Source organism: Rhineura floridana, chromosome 1, assembly GCF_030035675.1.
Source record: "Rhineura floridana isolate rRhiFlo1 chromosome 1, rRhiFlo1.hap2, whole genome shotgun sequence".
Taxonomy (NCBI): Eukaryota; Metazoa; Chordata; class Lepidosauria; order Squamata; family Rhineuridae; genus Rhineura; species Rhineura floridana.
This window is the reverse complement of record NC_084480.1, coordinates 124108-141994: the sequence shown is the minus strand read 5'-3', so window position 1 is coordinate 141994 and position 17887 is coordinate 124108. Positions and strand designations below refer to the sequence as shown.

Sequence of the window (17887 nt, the reverse complement as noted above, 5' to 3'; positions counted from 1 at the left end):
CTCCAGCCAGCACTGCTGCTGCTGACCATCTCCGCTACTGCCAGAGAGGCCGACAGTTCAGCTGGATCTATAGATGCTGCCATGAAGCTCCCACAAATAGAAAGGCATCCCCATCAGAGAAGAGCAGACAGGAGACCTGCCCAGGTTGGATCGAAGAAGTGTGTGTGGGGGGGAGGGGCTCCCCATGCCCACGGAGGGCAGTGCTCTGTGCATGCCTCCCTCCCTCCCAAAAGGTCACACAGGAGGCAGAAGCAGAGCATGTGCAGGACTGGAGAGCTGGGATTGGGTGGGACTGGAGCCAATGGGGCCAGACATCCTTCCAGAAACTTGCTCTGGTTTGTGGATTGTCTTCCAGCCTCCCCCCCCCCCACAGGCATCCAGGTCCAAAGGTATAGGATGGGCAGCCTGTCCTAACGAAGCTGGGGCTCAGCCCCAGAACCTCTTTGAAGGCCTGAAGATGTGGAGTAATGAATAATGAAGCCAGACTTTGGTCCTCCCCACACAGGAATTAGGGGAAAGGATTTTCCAAAATAATTGCCTACTGGGACCTCTCACCCTGGAAGCCCTTGAGCTGAATCCTGCCTCCCTGTCAATGGGCAACAAGATCTAAGACAGAGTGCTGCTTCTCTCACTCTGACAAAAACAGTCTCCTTCCTAAATTACTGGGCCACGCGCAGTCCTGCTGCTCAGCCCACCACCACAGTGACGTGCAGGTCCAGAGGGCAGAGTGGGGCGCTGAGGCGGCTGCTCCTGCCTCTGTCTGCCCCTCCCCCTCCTGCTCAGGTGCACTCACACACCTGGCTCGGTCACAGACAGCTCCTGTTGCTATGGTGATGAGGAGGCCAGGTCCCCGCAGCCAGCCAGGCAGAGTCATGGGGGTGGCAGAACTTTTGTGTCCTTGATATAAATGTACTGCAGGAGAGGCAAGTGGAAGAGACTGGGAAAATAACTGGCAACATTTTTATAGCTCGTTCTTAATGTTGAAAGTGCTCCTCATGCATTATCTTAGTAAACCTTACAACAACCCTATAAAGTAGGCCAACAGTGTTGCCTCCATCTTGCTGAGTGACTAGAAGGAGGGAGAGTGTTTATCTTGCCTTCCCATTAAAAGACATGCTCGAGGTGGTTTGGAATCTAATCAACAGGTGAAAATAACAAGGACTCTCCCCCTCCTCCTACTGGTGAGGGCTGGGGAGGCATCACTGGCTCAGGCTGGTGGGCTCCTGTTCCCCATCAGAGCCTCCACATTGGTCCTGGCTAACATGAGCTGGAAGAGGTGGGCAGTTTTCCGGCCAAATGGAAGAGCAGAATTGTTCTGGCAAGAGCACCTTTGCTGGCAGCAATGCTCTCAGCAATGCTCTCAAGCATCTGGGCAGGTCACAACCACCCCCTGGCCTCCCTCCCAGGCCTTCTGCAGCCCTCAGGGGACACATAGAGAGCACCAGGGTGGGCACAGTGATGTTAGGCCACTTTCACTACCATCTTTGCCCTCGACACACACATCCTCAGGGGCTGAAGGAGCTTTGTTGAGACTCCTTCAGTAACAAAATTTCTAGCTCCATTCATAGGACGGGAATGTCATCTGGAGAGCAGAGTCAGCGTGCAGCTCAGAAGTTGGTGTTATGCTTCCCATTCTTAGCTCAGGGCCATGTTTTTCAAAGGTGATTCTTTTCCTAGCCTCCAACATGGCTACAAAGAAAGATCTCAGCTATGCCTGCTGCTGAAAGAAGCGGGGGGGGGAACCCTTGGCTCCCTACTGGCAACAACCCCATCTTCTGCCTTCTGGAAATCAGCTGCCCCTGGAGCGCCAAATGCCCCCTCCTCTCCATAGACCCAAATGTGCCCAACATACCAATCTCTTAGAAACAAATAAAACAAAGCCAGAAAAAGCTACAAGAATTAGACACAGTTGTCCAGTTTTGAGAGGCTGCTCTGGGCAATAGATGTGTATACTGGTACACAGGGAGCTAGCTGCCTTGCATTCCTCATCAGGCAGACCTTGAGACATCCGGCTCAGCCTTTTCTCCACTGACTGGCAGATGACTTTTTCCAATCCCTACCTGGAGACATCAAGGTTTGAAGCAGAGACCCAGCGTCAGCCCTACCATGAAGCAGAATGAGGCAGCTGCCCTGGGCAGATTTTTAAGGGTGTCATGAAAGAAAAGCAAATTGTCAGTTATTAATACTAATACTAATGCTAGAATTGATTTTTAAGATGTTTTAAAAGTTAGTTTGCTTTAATATGTTTTTAAATATGTTTTGTTATAATATGTTTTAAAGTGGTTTTAGTATTTTTATTTGCGTCCTGGGCTCCTTCTGGAAGGAAGGGCGGGATATGATGGGAAGGGAAGGAAGCGGCTGGACTAAAATCCACTCTGAGTAGCTTGGCGTTGCTAATCCATCATCTCAGTCATCATGGAGAAAGGATCTGTCCTCCAGGTCTTTCCCCTCAAGATCCATTCCTTTGGATTTCTCCTGTGCCCATCCTTCTCACCCACATTTATTTATTTATGTATTGCCTATTGTAAATTGTGTTGTTTTTATTGATGTATTTTTATATTTGTGTTTTTTGTAAGCCGCCTTGAGGGCCTTTTGGCCAAAAGGCGGGGTAGAAATAAACAGCAACAATATAAATTTAATAAATAAATAAACACTACTAATACTGTTTTTATTGCCTTCCTGGAAGGGGAAGAGGACCTTGTGGGACTTTATTTCTCAGGTGCCAGAATAACGTGGCTGCCCTTGGTGCTCTGCACCTTAAGTTGGGGGAAGGGTGCAGCATTTTCTGATCTGCCTCAGGCAGCCAAAGATGTCTTGGGCCATCCCTCCCTGTTGAGATCTTTCGCATGGAACAGAGGAAGCTGCCTTATCCCAACCTCCAGAGTTTCAGGTAGGGGGTCCTGAGATGCCAGTGGGGGCTGAGCCCTGGGTTGGTCTGCATGCAAAGCACTGAGCTTTGGTCTTCCTTCTCTGAATTCAGAGAAGAAACAAGAGCTTTCCCGTCACCTGGGAGGTGGAAAAAGCCCAAATGCGTTTCCTTCAAAAAGAGGAAGGGTTAAGTAAATCAAATTCACAAACCAAAAATGAAAATACGATTGCTAGGAAGGGTGGGGGCGGGGGCAACTCTGGGAGGAAAGGAAAGGGGAATGGATGGTGGGGGAAGGGGGAGAAAGGACTGGACCATTTTATTGTAAAAATGTGAAATGCCTGATAAAAACTATAAATAAAGAAAAATGAGAGAGCTGCCCTGTCTCCTTCCCTTGATAGCATAAACAAGAACTACTCTGTTGAGGTGTTTCATTCGGCAGCCTTCTCAGAACAACGTATGCCACACATAATCCCCTCCTGGCAGCCTGGGCCAGGGCTTGGAAAGTGCATGTGCCTGGTGGATAGAGCAGTACCCAAGGCTTGGGACTGGAGCCAGCTTCCGGCAAGGTCTCTCTCCGTGCTTGTGTGGGGCGGGGGAAGGTAGCAAAGAGTTTGCAGGGCTGTACTGTGTTTCCTTCTTCTCCTCCATCACCCCACGTCAAGGAGTTTTGGTGCAAGGATGTGTATGCATGCCAGGGCTGCTCCAATGTCCAGTTCCTCTCTCCCCCTGTGGACATAGCTGGGCCCAGTGAGGACACTGACGCCAGTCCCGTCAATCAGCTCCAAGAAGCTGACCACAGGGCCTAAGCCACCACGAGGCTTGCCTCAGTTCCGAGGGTCAAGGTGTGATGCCTTGGCTGTGGGCAGTCCAGGGAGGCCTAGCGGGCTTGCTGCTTGGGGCCACATGACACAGAGACCACTGGCTGCTAAATGTGAGCTACACCGTGTTTCTTTCTCTTCTCCCCCCACATTTGGTGCAAGGATGTGTATGCACAACAGGGCCCCTCAGGTGTCTAATTTTTGTCTCCCCATGTGGATGTGGCTGGGACCAGCCAGGACATAAACTGCTTAGAGGTTTTCTAACAAGCAATATGGTAATTTTGTTAAATAGAATAAATAAAAACTTTGTATAGAACAAAGCAACATAAGGCACTTCTTTTCAGTTTCACTTTTGTGGGGAGACTTTGCTGTTCTGGGCATTAAGCAAAAGGTCAGTGAGGGAGAGACCTTGAAGTCCTTCCTGCAGACTTCCATTCTACTAACATCATGTCAGTCTTCCTACAAGGTAAACCAGGGATGATATTGTCAAATGTGGGATGGAAGTGCAGCCATCAACAGCAGAGAACTCTTGCCTAGGAGAAGGCTGGGGATTGCCTTCCATAGCCAGAGACTCATCTGGTGATTCCACTCCAAAGACTCCCACCTGTTCCTTGCTCAGCCCCCATTTCCACCCTGATGTATTCCTGTCAGCACTGCTCCAGTGATGAAGGCAATTATGCAGGCAGTCATAATGCTTTGCTGCTTAGTTGAAAAAGATAACGGGGGGGGGGAGCAGCAGCAGTGGCCCGCCTGATATGGGATGAAGTTTGAACCAGGCAGGAGCAACAGCATGGAGGATGATCGTCAATTCCTCATAACACAAGCAGCTACAGAAGGAGCTGCCCTTAAGCAGAGAGAGAGAGCGTCTCACCCGCACAAGAGTGGACTGGGCCAGGCCAATGCCTTCACTTTCTGGGCAGGCACTTAGGGAAGGACCAGCACTGCTGCTGCTGGTAGTGGTTAGGTATCACAAACTGACATCTAGAGACTGAAATGGCGAGGGAGGGGGGAGCTTCCTGTTCCTGCTGATGCCTGTGAATGTAATTCAGTTACACATTTGGGGTGAGACTACACTCAGGTTCCTGTCTCCTTACCACATGTCACAACACTTATTTACCCTGACCCCATCAGTCCCATTTGCTAGAAGAAGATGCCACTGTGGTTTCCCCCTGAAACCAGCAGCATCAGGCTTCCCTGGGACGGCAGTGGGAAAGAAAAGCCAGCTTTAAGCCTCCCTTCCCCGAGTCAAGGTTGACTCACTGTATGGCAGTGTGCCCTTCAAATCTCTGCCTCACCACTTAATTGGTGCAGGGAGAACACTTTAGCCTGCAATTAAACCTTTGGTTGATTAACCTACTTAATAAATTGACTAAACTCAGAAAGTTATCCTTGATTTTGTATTCGCTGAATGCTGGGCATATCCCCTCCCACCAGCCCCTAACTGATGGATCCACCCTAAGTTTTATTTAAAAGCATTGGGAGGACTATATATCAATCATTTCTGCAGTTAAAAATCCATGGCATGTAGGCTAGAAGGATCTCATGCAGAAGGCTGGGAAAGGGCTGTGGCATCCATTTGCTGGCTGTCTAGGTAAGCCATTTAGGCATGGCTGGTGCTCCAGGCCCCACCCCCATTCCCTTGCTCTCTGTCCACTGCTGGGCTCAACCACTTCAGATGGGACAACCAGACCTGGGCAGAGTATTCAAGTTCTGGGTTCAGACTCCCCGCAAGGTCAATTATTGTTTCTTGCTAATTGCCTCACAGAGAGCAGTCTCTAGGTGACTTCACAACCAAGTTTAAAAACTTGCAAGATAGCTAACAAAAGCAATCAACCTGGTCAGCAACCCTAATTTAAAGTCTTGACATATCGAGCAGGCTCATCTTCTCTCCAATGCCTGGGAAGAGAGGAAAGCCTAAACCAGGTCGCCAAGCAGATTTCCACACCAGGCGAAGGGGGCCACAGCCAAAATATCCTTGAACGACTTTTCCTACTCTTTTGGGGCTTTTACTTTTGCCTCGTTTGCGGTTTCCTACTGAGCGGGTCAGAAGGACTCGCTGACAATGTAGGTGGGCTTGGGGTGGGGGTGTAACGGTGCCCACCATTTGCGGAGGCTCCTGCCCCTCCCCGAAGCGCCCGCATCACCGCCCCCTCCCTCTCAGGCCCGGAGCCAGCCAGAAGAAGAGGGGCCGCTGGGCAGAGTCTCCTGCGCGGGAAGCGCCCCTGACCTGAGGGCGGGAGCCTCGGATGCTCCGGCTCTTCTCCCCACGAGGAGAGGCGGCCCCATGGCACTGAGGGGAATGCTCCTCGAAGGGCCCCCGAAGGGAAGCCCCCCCCCCAGCCACAACTCTCCAGAAGGGTCTCTCCAGGCCAGACTCCCCAGACGCCCTCCCGCAGACAAAGACCCTCGAGAGACGCCCCCCCCCCACGCAGTGCTGCGCTTCTGTACGGGCGCGAGGCGACCGGGCTTGACCGGAAAGCCATGGATCCGACGTAGAGGCCACACTGGGCCGGCGCGCGCGCGCGTGTGTGTGAAAGAGAGCCAGCCCGGGGCTCAAAGGGCAGCCGCGCTTCATTTCCACAGAGAGGCGAGCAGGCGGGGGGTCCGACCCTGCTGGGAAGCCGGGCTCTCCTCCGCCCGCCGGGGCTGGGGTAGCTGTAGTTACTCAGCACTGAAGGACAGACACTCTAGGCATGTTCAGAGGCATGCCTCCTCCGCCCGGAGGTCGCGCCGGCGTTACCAGCGACTCCAGAAGGGACCTCCGGCTCTGGCCTGGGGACGCGGCACAGGCGAGGAGGCTGGAGTCGGAGGAAGGCGCCAGAGAAGCCGCGCGCGAGGCTGGGAGCCACTCCCTGGGAGGGGGGACCCGCCGATGGGGGGGTCCCGGCAGCGCCACCAGCCACCCCCCGGGGGAACTGGACCTTTGCAGGGCACTTGCCCGCATTTGGGGGGGGGACCAGTAGGCTGGTCCTGGGGTGCGCTTTGGGGGGGGGGGCTTGTCCGGCGCCAAGAAAACCGGCCTGCTAAAGTTGCCAAAGGCAGCAGTTCTACCTGCCCCTGTTCGGTGCCTGCTAGGGGGCGGATGAGGGCTGCCGAATCCGCAGTCCCGGAGCAGCCCAAACGAGAATGAGACTTGGGAGCACCGGAAGGGGGGAGCCCCCCACCCAGCCCCGCTTCTCTCTCACCCACCTGTCTCCGAGGGGGGGGACTCCGGATCTTCCTCGCTGGCGTCTCCGTCCGCACCGGCTAGTTGGGCGGCCAGCAGCAGCAAGAGGAGGAGGATGTGGCGGCGGCAGAAGTCCAGGCTCAGGCTCTCCCGGGCGCGCATCCTCGTCGTGGCTCCACGCGGGGTCTCTCCAAGCCCGTCGGAGCGTGCGAGCGAGCGAGAAGGAGCGGAGACGGGCAGACACTCGGATGACCGAGGGGACGGACTTGCCCTTTTATAGCGAGGGAGTTGTTGCAGCCACCGCTTCCTCCTCTGGGAGCCCCACGGGAGAAAGGCGCCCCCTCACGGCTCCTGTCTCGGGAAAGGGTGCAATTCCCCCCCCCCGGACGTTCTCCCGACCATACCTGTGGGATTCTGTCCTGCCTGACTCCGAGTCCCAGCCAGGATCCTTTAGTCGGTATTGGTCAGGAAAGGGCTCTCTTAGGCCCAGGTGGCTCCCCGAAGTCGCAGGGGCCCCTATTGCAGCCACCAGCAGCTGGCGTGGACCACCTCTGCGCCCTGCTCCAAATTCTCACTTTTTGTTAAAATCCCTGCCAGACTTTAGCAGGAAGATGCTAAAGGGTTGATATTTTAAGACACTTCGATTTTGTTCTGTGGCTGTCAGCACTTTGCCTGGGCCTATGGGCCCAGATTTCAAAACTGCAACCCACAAGCAAGGCACGGTTACTGCCCACCCAGATGGTCGCACACTGGCCCCAGCACAGGCACAAAGGAGACGGCTTTGGTCGCCTTGGTAGATGACCTACGCAGAGAACTGGACAGGGGGAGTGTGTCGCTGTTGGTTCTGTTGGACCTCTCAGTGGCTTTCGATACCATCGACCATGGTATCCTTCTGGGTCGCCTTACTGAGATGGGACTTGGGGGCACCGTTTTACGATGGCTCCATTCCTTCCTGGAGGGGCGAACCCAGAAGGTGGTGCTGGGGGATTCTTGTTCGACTCCTTGGCCGTTGGTCTGTGGGGTCCCTCAGGGTTCAGTTTTGTCCCCCATGCTATTTAATATCTACATGAAACCGCTGGGAGAGGTTGTCCGGGGGTTTGGAGTTTGGTGCCATCAGTATGCAGATGACACCCAACTCTGCTTCTCCTTTCCACCTAATTCCAAGGTAACTGTCTTGGTTCTAAACCAGTGTCTGATAGCAGTGGTGGACTGGATGAGGGTGAACAAACTGAAGCTTAATCCAGACAAGAGGTGCTCCTAGTCAGTCAAAAGGCGGATCAGGGAATAGGGCTTCAGCCTGTGCTGGATGGGGTTACACTCCCCCTGAAGACGCAGGTTCGCAGTTTGGGTTTGCTCCTGGACTCAGCCTTAAACCTGGAGGCCCAGGTTTCTGTGGTGGCCAGGAATGCTTTTGCACAGTTAAGACTAGTGCGCCAACTGCGCCTGTTCCTGGAGTGGTCTGATCTGGCTATGGTGACACATTCATTAGTTACATCCCGCTTAGACTACTGTAACGTGATCTACGTGGGGCTGCCTTTGAAGACTGTTCGGAAACTTCAGTTGGTGCAACGAGCTGCAGCCAGAATGTTAACTGGGGCTGGTTACAGGGACCATACAACTCCCCTGCTGCAACAGCTCTACTGGCTGCCAGTCTGTTTCCGGACACAATTCAAAGTGCTGGTTATGATCTATAAAGCCCTATACGGCTTAGGTCCAGGCTAGTTGTCAGACTGTATCTCCCTATATGAACCTACCCGGGCCCTGAGATCTTCAGGAGAGACCCTTCTCACGATCCCAACACCTTCACAAGTGCAACTGGTGGGGACACGAGATAGGGCCTTTTTGGTGGCTGCCTCTAGGCTCTGGAACTCCCTCCCTAGGGAGGCAAGAATGGCCTCCTCTGTGCAGTCCTTCCACTGACAGCTAAAGACTTTTTTCTTCCGGCAGGCCTTTGGAACTGAAGGCTTTAAGGGTAGTGACTGAAGAGGATGCTGTATGTTATCGTTTTACTTGTATGCTCCTAAACTGGGTTGCAGTATTTTAAGTGTATATCTAATTGGTTTTAACATCTTAATAGTTTAATCCTGTTTTTATGCTGATTTTATATGTTTATATGTTTTATATTTTTATAGGTTCTTAATGATATGTACTTGTTTTTATCTGGAAGCCGCCTTGAGTTCCAGTTTGGAAAAAGGGTGGGGTATAAATATAGATAATGATAATAATAATAATAAAGGGTGAGGTGTTGGGATGGCCACCTCAGAGTCAGGGTGAGCGCTAGGCCTGTTGGTTCCTGTACTCCTTCAATCAGCATGAGTGCTTCAATTTGTGGTTGGGTGACTGCCGTTGGGTCCCATCTAGGTGACCAACACCTATGAAACAACTCTGGTTTTGGTCTCAAGGAGGTGACCAAAATCCTATCCCAAGGGGGCTCCGTGGAAAGGATCCATCTGCAGCTGTGCTCTCTCCACTTATCCAGCTTAGGAGGGGGCCCTGGTTTACTGCCCCCCACGAACCCTCTCTTGTGCCCACCCCTCACATGGGTTTACCCAGCAGAAGGGCTCTTCTGATCAGAACTGGGGGCCATTTTAAATTGCCCAGAATACCACCCTATAGAGCACTACTCTGGGGCATTGTAGGACATCAACAGATCATAGCTCAGAGCCAGGCACCTGCCTTGCATGCAGAAGGTCCCCAGCATCTCCAGGAAAGTCTGGGACGGTCCTGTGCCTGAAACCCTGGAGAGCTGCAGCTGCCAGTCAGAGCAGAAAATATTGAGCAAGCTGGAGCAATGATGACTGATGTATAAGGCGACTCCTGATGTACCTTTTTAAAATGGTGGCTGGTACCTGCCTGCCACCCAGCAACAGTGCCATTCAAGGGTGTGGCCCCAGCAGCTGACACGGATGCCAAGGTGCTAGGAACCTCCATATTTTGGGGTGTAGATCACACAGGATCTTCACCCCTCACTAGTCCAACAAGAGTCTTGTACCTTGAAGATTAATAGGTTTGTTGTGGCAAGAGACACTCTGTTGTGTTCTCCTGCAAAGGCTAACCCCCACCTCCAGAATATGGCATCGTATTAAGCCCAGGATTCTTCTTCTTCCTACTATTATTCTTATTGTTATTGCTATTACATATGCTATGTGTGGATGATGATGACCCCCATATTGGGAGGAAGGGCAGGATATACTACTACTACTACTAGAGCTGATCCTGAATTGTGAGGTCCTTTCTATAGGGCAGTCAAGATTCTGGGTGAGGATTCTATACTCCTGCCAATGTGCAGCTTATTTATTTATTTATAATAGTATTTATATATCTCCTTGCAAAACATCAGGAAAGTATACGTCATAATTTAAAGACACACACACACACATCATTAAATTGACTGGCTACTCAGTTAAACATAAAAACAGCTATATAAGCCTATTGGCACAAAAAAGCCATCTGCTTGCTGACCTGATCATGATGCTGGTTAGTGGAACACAATAATTGCTCACACCTGTTCTTTGCCCCCCAGCCATTGGCATTCAGAGGTAACTGCCTCTGATCCTGGAGACAGTATAGTAGTATATAGCTGTCATGACTTGTAGCCACTGATAGTCTTCTTGTCCGCTGTTAATTTTTTCCAATAATCTTTTAAAGCCATCAAAGCTGGTGACCACCATCATCACCACATCTTGTGGGAGCAATTTCCATAAATGTGTTGGTCCCAAAAGGGAAAGCCAAACAGGGTGTTAAAGAAGGTGATTAGTCCCAGAGTAATTCATGAATTGTTTGTCTTGTTCTTCCTTTAGAAAGCTCAGAGCAGCTTTCATGGGGCTCCCACTGAGATATTTCCACCCACATTTGCTTGAACTTCACTCCAGTCCTTGGACTGTTTCACGGGCTAAGCAGAGCAGTGGCCTCTGGCAGCCCAGAATCCCAGGACTGCCTCATTCCTCACAGCAGTAGAGCAGTATCAGAAGGAGGATACTTCTTCAGTATCAGAAGGAGGATAGGCAAATTTCTTCTTCTATGATTTATTTATTTATTTATTTATTTTCATTTCTAGACCGCCCATAGCTAATAGCTCTCTGGGCGGTGTACAAAACGAGATTAAAATACAATATAGAATAAAATCAGTAACAGAAAGGAACACATTAAACTAAAACATTAAACATAAAACATTGAACATTAAAATGCCTGGGAGTACAGCCAGGTCTTAACCTGGCGCCTAAAAGAAAGAACCGTAGGCGCCAGGCATATTTCCTCCGGTAAGCTGTTCCATAATTTGGGGGCCACCACAGAAAAGGCCCTAGTTCTAGTAACAGTCCTCCGGGCATCCTGGTGAGTTGGTACCCGGAGGAGGGCCTTAGATACTGAACGAAGTGAGCGGGTAGGTTCATAGCGGGAGAGGCGTTCCACAAGGTATTGCGGTCTCACACCGTGTAAGGCTTTATAGGTCAACACCAGCACCTTGAATCTAGCTCAGAAACAAATGGGTAGCCATGATGGGTAATTTTAGAGATAATTTACCTAGCATCCCTCCTAGGATGGGTTGCTTTGGGGCCTATGTGTATAAAAAAGAGAAGACCTTCACCTCCTACAATTCTGGCAACTAAAGAGACATGGCATATATTGTCTAGTCCAGCATTTCCCAACTAGCGGGCCACTAGATGTTGTTGGACCACAATTCCCATCTTTCATGACCATTGGCAATGCTGGCTGAGGCTGATGGGAGTTGTGGTCCAACAACATCTGGTGGCCCACTAGTTGGGAAAGGCTGGTCTAGTCTATCACAATTTGACCCATATGCTCATGCCTAATTAACTTTATGGGGTAATCCAAATTTAAGGATAGAGATGCAACCTTTTTGTGGAAGAAAAGGGTTGATTGTGGGTCTTACACATTAGATCAGGTTCAGAGGGAGAATTTTTGTCATTTTCTATATTGCGGTTTAAATATCATTTGCCAGTGAATGCTGAATGACTCCTGTTGGTGTCTGTTTATTGACCATCTGCTTTGAGCACTTCTGCATCTCCTAAATTGCTGGAGGGAATTCTTGGATCTTCTCAGAAAGCTACATCCATGACTGCTGTTTATAAATGCTTATAAAGTAGTAAAGTAGATGTTCAGGAATTTAGAGAAGTGTGGAATAGGGAATTAGAATGGGCTATACAACCTAAACAATGGAAAATTGCTTTAGAATCTATACAGAACATTTCTCTAGATTTGAAATTGTGACTCATCCAGCAAAAATAGATGTTTCGAGTATATTGGACTCCACAATATCTTTACAGGAAGGCACTGTCTAATACAGATAGCCACTAGAGATGCAATGCTGAAAATGCCTCAGTGAGACATGATGCAGGTATGTCAAGTGATATATTCTTTTTGGACTGAAGTTGTTGTCCACATCAATTTTGTACTAGCAAAAATCTTTGATATTTGCAGATGTTCATGTACTTTTAAATTATATTCCTGTAGTATGGGAGTTAATGGCAGGATAACAAAAAAGGATGTTGTGAGCCCTTATGGTCACTACGAGATTTATCCTTTGAGCCTGGGATAAACACCCACCGTATATTACCCCATGATCTGAGAACCTTACCACCCTTGTTACATTTGAACATATTTTCTATAAATGCCACTTTCATGTGGACACCTGTTTGGACATCTGGAGGGCTGATATCATCTTACATTTTTAATTTTAGATGAAAATACTGATGGTTGTTATATCCTTAATGTGAACTGACAGTGTTTTCCCCCTTTTTATCTATCTTTGTTTTACTTTTTTCTTCTTTGTTAAATTATTTTTTTTAAAGCAAGCAGAGTAAGATTGGTGGCATTTTATGGTCTAAAAGAAGATACAAGGCAGGCTTAGGAGGCCCTGGGGACAAAGGTAACTCCTCTAACAAAACTGAATATAAGCACAGAAAACAAGAGGGAGATAAGCAAGCAAAGGCACACGTTCCATGTCCGAGCAATGCACATATGGTGGTTGCACATCTGAAGATCAGATATCCAGGTCAGATTAGCAACTGGCATTCAACCTGCCATTCCAAGACACAATGTGGAGCCCAACTGACCAGAGCTGCTCTCAGTCAAGCAGAAGCAACTCAGAAAGCAAAGGCCTGGTCCGGGGAGGGGACCTGAGCTAGGAGCCAATGCTCTCTCATAGAATCATAAAGTTTTAGAGCTGGAAGGGACCTCGAAGATAATCTGACTCTTTGCTCAATGCAGGAATCTTCATCCCTGACAGATAGCTCTCTAGCTTTTACTTAAATACTTTCAGAGAAGGAGAGCTCACCGCCTCCCTTCTGCTGTTAAACATCTCTTGCCATTAGGAACTTCAGTCAAAATCTGCTTCCCTTCAGTTTCCACCCATTGGCCATCGGCCTGGCCTCTGGAGCAACTGAGAATGAGGCTTCTCTGTCTTCTACATGAGACGGTCCTTTTGGTATTTGAGGACAGCTATCATGTCTCTCTTTCATCTCTTCTCAAGGGTAAACTTTCCAGCTCTTCCAACCATTCCTTATAGAACTTTATTTCCAGACCTCTCACCATCCTGGTCGCCCCCCTCTGGACAAGCTCCAGTCGGTCAAAGTCCTCCTCAAATGTGGTAGCCAGACTGGATACTGTACTCCAGATATGAACTGACTTCCCATAATCTGGCCACCACTATATGCTTCTGTTGATGCGGCCTCAGGTTGCATTTGCTTTTTAAGCATCTCATGGGTAGCTCATATTCAGCTCATTATCCACTAACACACCTAGATCTTTTTCACATGTATAGCTGTTGTTGTTATTTATTTAATTTATATTTCACCCTTCCTCCCAGTAGGAGCCCCAGGCAGCAAACTAAAACACTAAAAGCACTCTAAACCATCATAATACAGACATTTTGTTGTTGTTATGTGCCTCCAAATTGACTACGACTTATGGTGACCCTATGAATCAGTGACCTCCAAGAGCATCTGTCATGAACCACCCTGTTCAGATCTTGTAAGCAGTGGTGTACCTAGCATATTTGACACCCGGGGCGGATCATTTTTAAACACCCCCCTCCTCTTAATAGTCCCCTCCCACCAAGACCCTCTGCAATTTTGAAGTGGTCCTTGGGGGGAAAGGTTTGGGAACCGCTGAACTAGATTTCTCCCCCCCCGAACTACAAACAGACATGTTTAAAATGGAAACATTTGACTCCTCTCTACTGGCATTCCCACAGTAACAACCTCAATGCGATTCCTGCCACCAACCTCAAAACGGTCTTGGAATTTATTTAACGAGCTCCCATCCCACTTAAACCATGCATGGGGGAGTACTTTATTTGCTTATATGATGGCATCACTGTGCCTAGTGCTTTACAGGGTACAAGAAGAGAGGTCCCTGCCCCCGGGAGCTTCCAATCTAAAACTTCCACGGGGGCTGGGGAAGCAGAAGGCACCCCGCAGAGGGTTACTTGCAGCAGGGCAAGGGAACTTGCGGGGGGTGGGGGAGAGATTGGCAAACCGTGAAGAGCGAAAGCACTCTGCACTCGCTCAGCCTGAGGCGCCTCTTTCAAATGGGAAGGCGCTCACTAATGCTGATGAGAAGAAGCCGCTGGAGCCGGCCAGCCCGGCCTGGAGCATGCACTGCAGCCCCTCGTCCGAGGCCAGGTTGGCTGGCAGACAGGCCCTACACGTGCAGTGCTGGGCAGGCGGCGTGCAGCTCGCCCTCCAGCTCACCCAGGGCACCGGCCGAGCAAGCCACCAGCAGTAGGGCCGAGCCAGGCGCAAGCCACGGGGCCACCAGGCATGCCAGGCTCCGGCCCAAGCCCCACAAGGTGCTTGTCATGATGCACACAGCTTGGCTCAGGCCACCGCCACCCGGCTTGGCCTCCATAGCGGCACGTTCAGCTTCATAATGAACACTCCATGTTAGGGTTGCCAGGTCAGAAGCATCCCCAAAACTGAGTTTTTAGGGGCAGGTGTGAGGCGTCCTTCCCTGGCTCTCCCTGTCAGGTTCCTACCTGCTCGTGGTTACTGCCTGTCACTAGGCACCACCAGGGACTCCACCAGTCCGGACCGCTCTCTCTTATGGTTTCTCTCCCCGCTCTAGCACAGATCTCAACAGATCCCTCTGCTAGGCAACCACCAGTCACGTCCTAATACTAGTATTCCCAGAGACTCTGAATACTGGTATTGTTATTCTCTTCACCGCTGCCACCATTTGTTACAGTTCCCCTTCAGCCTTGGTCATTACCTTACCCTCCCTTCTGGTCTGTGAAACCCCAGCCAAGGATCAGGCCTTTGGTAAACCAAATTAAGTATTTATTACAGATAACAAAGCTAACAAGATTAACAAGATTTCTTCTTAAGGCACATAAGCATATGGTTTTACTCAATACTAATCCGAACTCCACCTCCCTCCTTCTCCACTCTCTCCTGGCAAACAACTCTCTAAACCCCACCAAGCAACCCACTCAGTTCACCTCATCCACCACCACCACCTCCCAGATTCCACTGTCTCTTCCTTTTATACGTTCAGCCATTTTAAACACTCAGCCAATCATCTAGCATTCTACTGCCCATTCACTCCCCCTCCTCTTTCACTTCACTTACCATGTATCTTCTAAACAACCAACACTTACCATATATACATTAATATAGGAACATCACATTTCCCCCCCCTTAAAACAACGGCAGAGTATTATTCCTTTTCCAGGATTTATACGTCACGTTAACAAATAAAAGTCTCTATGGGGAAAATGTCTTTCTTTGTTCCTCCGTCTGGTCACGTCACTGCAGTCCCAGCCACTTGCCTGGAAAGTCCATCGGCCAGTACATTGTCCTTGCCTTTGATGAACTGGAAGTCCACTTGATAGTCCTGTAGGGCCCAGGACCACCTCTGCAGCATAGTGTTATGGTTTTTCATAGTCTGCAACCATAACAAGGCCCGATGATCCATAGTCACTGTGAATCTTCGTCCCCACACATATGGGCGCAACTTGTTCAGTCCCCACACGACCGCTAGGCACTCCTTCTGGACCGACGAATAGTTTTTCTCCCTCAGCGTCAGCTTGCGACTCAGGTACGCCACTGGATGTCTGGTGCCTTCTCTCTCCTGTAGCAAGACAACTCCCAGTGCCAGGTCCGACGCATCTGTAGCCACGATGAATGGTTTCTCATAGTCTGGTGCTATTAATATGGGTCCTTGGCACAAGGCTTGCTTCAGTAGATCAAAAGCCTTCTGACATTCATCCGTCCATACCACACGCTCAGAACACTTCTTCTTTGTTAATTCATGCAAGGGGGTTGCTATTTCCCCAACATTTCTCACAAACTTCCTATAAAATCCAGCCACACCTAGAAATGCCCTTACTTGTTTTTTGGTTAAGGGAATAGGCCACATTGTATTGCCTCCACCTTGCTCCATAAGGGGGTGATTTTCCCACTCCCCACCTTATGTCCTAAATAGATTACTTCCTTTAGTCCAAACTGGCATTTCTTAGCTTTTATTGTGAGGCCTGCTTTTCTTAAGGCCTCCAATACTGTTGTCAGGTGTTGGATATGCTCAGGCACCGACTTGCTAAAAATGGCCACGTCATCGATATAGGCCACTGCAAAATCTGACATGCCTCGCAACACAGTATTGATTAGCCTCTGAAATGAACTTGGTGAGTTCCTTAGTCCCATGGGTAAGGTCACAAACTCATATAACCCATCTGGTGTACTGAAGGCAGTTTTGGCTCTGGATTGCTCGTCTAGTTCCATTTGCCAAAATCCTTTACAGAGATCTAGTGTAGAGATAATGGTTGCTGCCCCCAATAACTCTAACATTGCGTCTACCCTAGGCATAGGATACGCATCTGGGACAGTAATTTTATTGATTAGCCGATAATCAATGCAAAACCTTGTCGTTCCATCTTTTTTCGGAACCAGGACAATACTTGAGGCCCAGGGACTGATGGATTCCCTGATCACTCCTAATTCCAGCATATCTTCCACCTCCTTTTTGATCTCATTCAAAACTTTCCCATTCACACGGTACGGAACAGATCTGATTGGGGCATGATCTCCAGTATCAATGGAATGTATAACTATACTGGTTCGGCCAGGTTTGTTGCTAAAGAGATTCCTATAGGTTTTCAAAACTCTCAGAATCTCTTCTTTTACTTCCTCCTTCACCTCCTCTGACCATTCCACTTGATCTACCCCTCCTTTGTCTTTGCTTTCCTGTACCAAATCTGGAAGTTCAGGCCCACTTCCCTCAGGGAATAAGGTAACTTGCAACACCTGTGCATCCCTGGTATGGTCAGGCTTCAACATATTTACATGAACCACTTTAAGAACATAAGAAGAGCCTGCTGGATCAGGCCAGTGGCCCATCTAGTCCAGCATCCTGTTCTCACAGTGGCCAACCAGGTGCCTGGGGGAAGCCCGCAAGCTGGACCCGAGTGCAAGAACACTCTCCCCTCCTGAGGCTTCCAGCAACTGGTTTTCAGAAGCATGCTGCCTCTGACTAGGGTGGCAGAGCACAGCCATCACAGCTAGTAGCCATTGATAGCCCTGTCCTCCATGAATTTGTCTAATCTTCTTTTAAAGCCATCCAAGCTGGTGGCCATTACTGCATCTTGTGGGAGCAAATTCCATAGTTTAACTATGCGCTGAGTAAAGAAGTACTTCCTTTTGTCTGTCCTGAATCTTCCAACATTCAGCTTCTTTGAATGTCCACGAGTTCTAGTATTATGAGAGAGGGAGAAGAACTTTTCTCTATCCACTTTCTCAATGCCATGCATAATTTTATACACTTCTATCATGTCTCCTCTGACCCGCCTTTTCTCTAAACTCAAAAGCCCCAAATGCTGCAAACTTTCCTCGAAAGGGAGTCGCTCCATCCCCTTGATCATTCTGGTTGCCCTCTTCTGAACCTTTCCCAACTCTATAATATCCTTTTTGAGATGAGGCGACCAGAACTGTACACAGCATTCCAAATGCGGCCGCACCATAGATTTATACAACGGCATTATGATATCGGCTGTTTTATTTTCAATACCTTTCCTAATTA

General features: G+C 49.4%; 1 protein-coding gene across 1 annotated transcript in view; it reads right to left on the bottom strand.

The window, feature by feature from the left end:
• Positions 1-7017, bottom strand: part of CA9 (carbonic anhydrase 9) — a 64971-nt gene extending 57954 nt beyond the window's left edge. Inside the window, exon 1 of the mRNA XM_061607337.1 lies at positions 6877-7017. Coding sequence (XP_061463321.1) covers positions 6877-7015 — 139 coding nt within the window. The 5' untranslated portion in view covers positions 7016-7017. The remainder of the gene's footprint in view (positions 1-6876) is intronic.
• Between the last annotated feature and the right edge of the window lie 10870 nt (positions 7018-17887).